At 45.8% G+C, this 2,500-nt stretch overlaps 1 protein-coding gene across 1 annotated transcript in view; it reads right to left on the reverse strand.

The window, feature by feature from the left end:
• Positions 1-2,500, reverse strand: part of baiap2l2a (BAR/IMD domain containing adaptor protein 2 like 2a) — a 33,183-nt gene that overhangs the window by 4,869 nt on the left and 25,814 nt on the right. The window contains exons 10-11 of the mRNA XM_072443881.1: positions 1,230-1,275; positions 314-551 (exon numbers count right to left, since the gene is read on the reverse strand). Coding sequence (XP_072299982.1) covers positions 314-551; positions 1,230-1,275 — 284 coding nt within the window. The remainder of the gene's footprint in view (positions 1-313; positions 552-1,229; positions 1,276-2,500) is intronic.

The raw sequence follows: 2,500 nt of genomic DNA on the forward strand, positions 1-2,500 counted from the left end.
GAGGGTCACATGCAGAGGGTCACATGACACTGACCGTGCAGTGCAGAGGGTCACATGACACTGACCGCGCTGAGGGTCACATGACACTGACCGTGCAGAGGGTCACATGACACTGACCGTGCAGAGGGTCACATGACACTGACCGTGCAGAGGGTCACATGACACTGACCGTACAGAGGGTCACATGACACTGACCGTGCAGAGGGTCACATGACACTGACCGCGCAGAGGGTCACATGCAGAGGGTCACATGACACTGACCGTGTAGAGGGTCACATGACACTGACCGTGCAGAGGGTCACATGACACTGACCGTACAGAGGACTCCGCCCGCCCGTACAGCCAGCCGTTCCTGGGCTGTTGCACCATGACACTGATGAGCTCTCCTCTGTTAAAGGGGAGGAGCGTGGAGCTGGCGCCGCTCGGCTGGTGAGCGACCAGAGCCCTCATGGCCCTCGCCCCGCCCCCTGCTCCGCCCCCTGCTCCGCCCCCTGCTCCGCCCTGCAGCTCTGAGAACGAGCCCAGGCTGGATCTGCTCTCTGGAGACGGAGCTGTGAAACAAAACAACAATCATTATTTATTTTTTATTGCTTTTACAATTAAGTCAGATGAATGAGCTGCTTTTGAGCTGCATTCACACGTTTAGATACATTTAGTCAGAATGACCAGATTGTTTCTATGTATTTCTAATTATTTCATTGGGCTGTGTCCAATTGTTTTCATGTGACAAAGTCAAATATATTCAGGCCAAAATGACACCAGTGTGATCTCTAATGTTAGCGTTACCGTGGCTGCTAAACTTGCTCCGCCACCATAAACTATTGTTATAAACTTTTTTTCTGATTTGAAGTGAAAATTTTGTTCAGTAAATTCTGGCGTCTCTGATTTTCAAATTGTGAAACTGAATCCAGGTCATTTCAGTCGTTCTGTTTTTGATTTCACAAGAAATGTCATTAGTCACGCCAAAAACAGCTTTAATAATACACAATTCTGTTTATTGTGAAGCCTTTTGCATCATTACCTACTATTTATTTTATGCTTGGTAACTTAGCCTCATAATTACATTTCTGAGACACAAAACTGAACCATTTGAAGCAGATGAAAGTGGAAGAAACACAGCACCAAGAGTTCATCAAAGTCTGTTTCAGCACCGTTAAGCAGACGAAGAGGATTAAATGATCGTAAAAACAACAATGGCTAAAATGAAAAGAAAGTCAGCAGTGACTGACCTCTGGATGGGACAGTCCCGAGCTCCTCTCGGCCTCGCACCACCTCCTGACCAACAACAAACAAAGACATTTACGCCGGCTGCAAACACAACAGCTCTTCATATTTACAGAGTCGGTCAGTTCGGAGCGTTTGTTAAAAAGGCGGCAATTTCACGCACGAGCAGCGTCGCAGAACTGAAGAAACACTTTCCAATTTCCACGGCGACAGCTCTGAATAATGCAACATGAAGTAAACAGAGTTGATGTTTTCAGGAAACACGTCTGAGGTTTAATCATTTGACCTCGATTCACCTCAAAACAACTCGTGAATTTCACGTGAAGACGAGAAAATACAGGTCTGTACGACTTTAATACTGATAATGTACTCGACAACAAATGAATGTGGAGAATGTGCTGAATGTCACTCCTCGCTCCCCACCATCATTTAACGCTCACATCTGTCTTATAAATCCCACCGGCCAAAATGATAATTATGTGTATTTAATGAGGAGTAAATAGTGTAAATAGACATTATAGTGTCTTTATAATGGTTTTCCCTGTTGAAGTGTGTTTCAACTATGAAACATGTTTGAGTGACAGAAATTGTGAAGGATTTACTTTAAACCAAATACAAACTGAATGTTGATCCTTGGATTGTGATTTCAGGCAGATGTGGCTTAAACAGCGTGTAATTTCCACTAAACAGACTCAAACTCATGAAGCCTAATTATGTGATGTTTAAAGAGAATAATGCATCATCTGTCTGAGCAGCAGCTCTGACTCTCACTATGACTCTGGCAGTGACTCTGACTGTGACTCTGACTGTGACTCTGACTCTGACGGTGACTCTGACTCTGAGTGTGACTGTGACTGTGACTCTGACGGTGACTCTGACTCTGACTCTGAGTGTGACTGTGACTCTGACTGTGACTGTGACTGTGACTGTGACTCTGACTGTGACTCTGACTGTGACTCTGACTGTGACTCTGACTGTGACTCTGACTGTGACTCTGACTGTGACTCTGACTCTGACGGTGACTCTGACTCTGACTCTGAGTGTGACTGTGACTGTGACTCTGACTGTGACTCTGACTCTGACGGTGACTCTGACTCTGACTCTGAGTGTGACTGTGACTGTGACTCTGACTGTGACTCTGACTGTGACTCTGACTCTGACTGTGACTCTGACTCTGACTGTGACTCTGACTGTGACTCTGACTGTGACTGTGAGTCTGACTCTCATTGTGACTCTGACTGTGACTCTGACTCTGACGGTGACTCTGACTCTGACT

The sequence above is a fragment of the Eucyclogobius newberryi genome, unplaced genomic scaffold, assembly GCF_026437365.1.
Source record: "Eucyclogobius newberryi isolate DKJ021-1_F unplaced genomic scaffold, fEucNew1.0.hap1 SCAF_13, whole genome shotgun sequence".
Taxonomy (NCBI): Eukaryota; Metazoa; Chordata; class Actinopteri; order Gobiiformes; family Gobiidae; genus Eucyclogobius; species Eucyclogobius newberryi.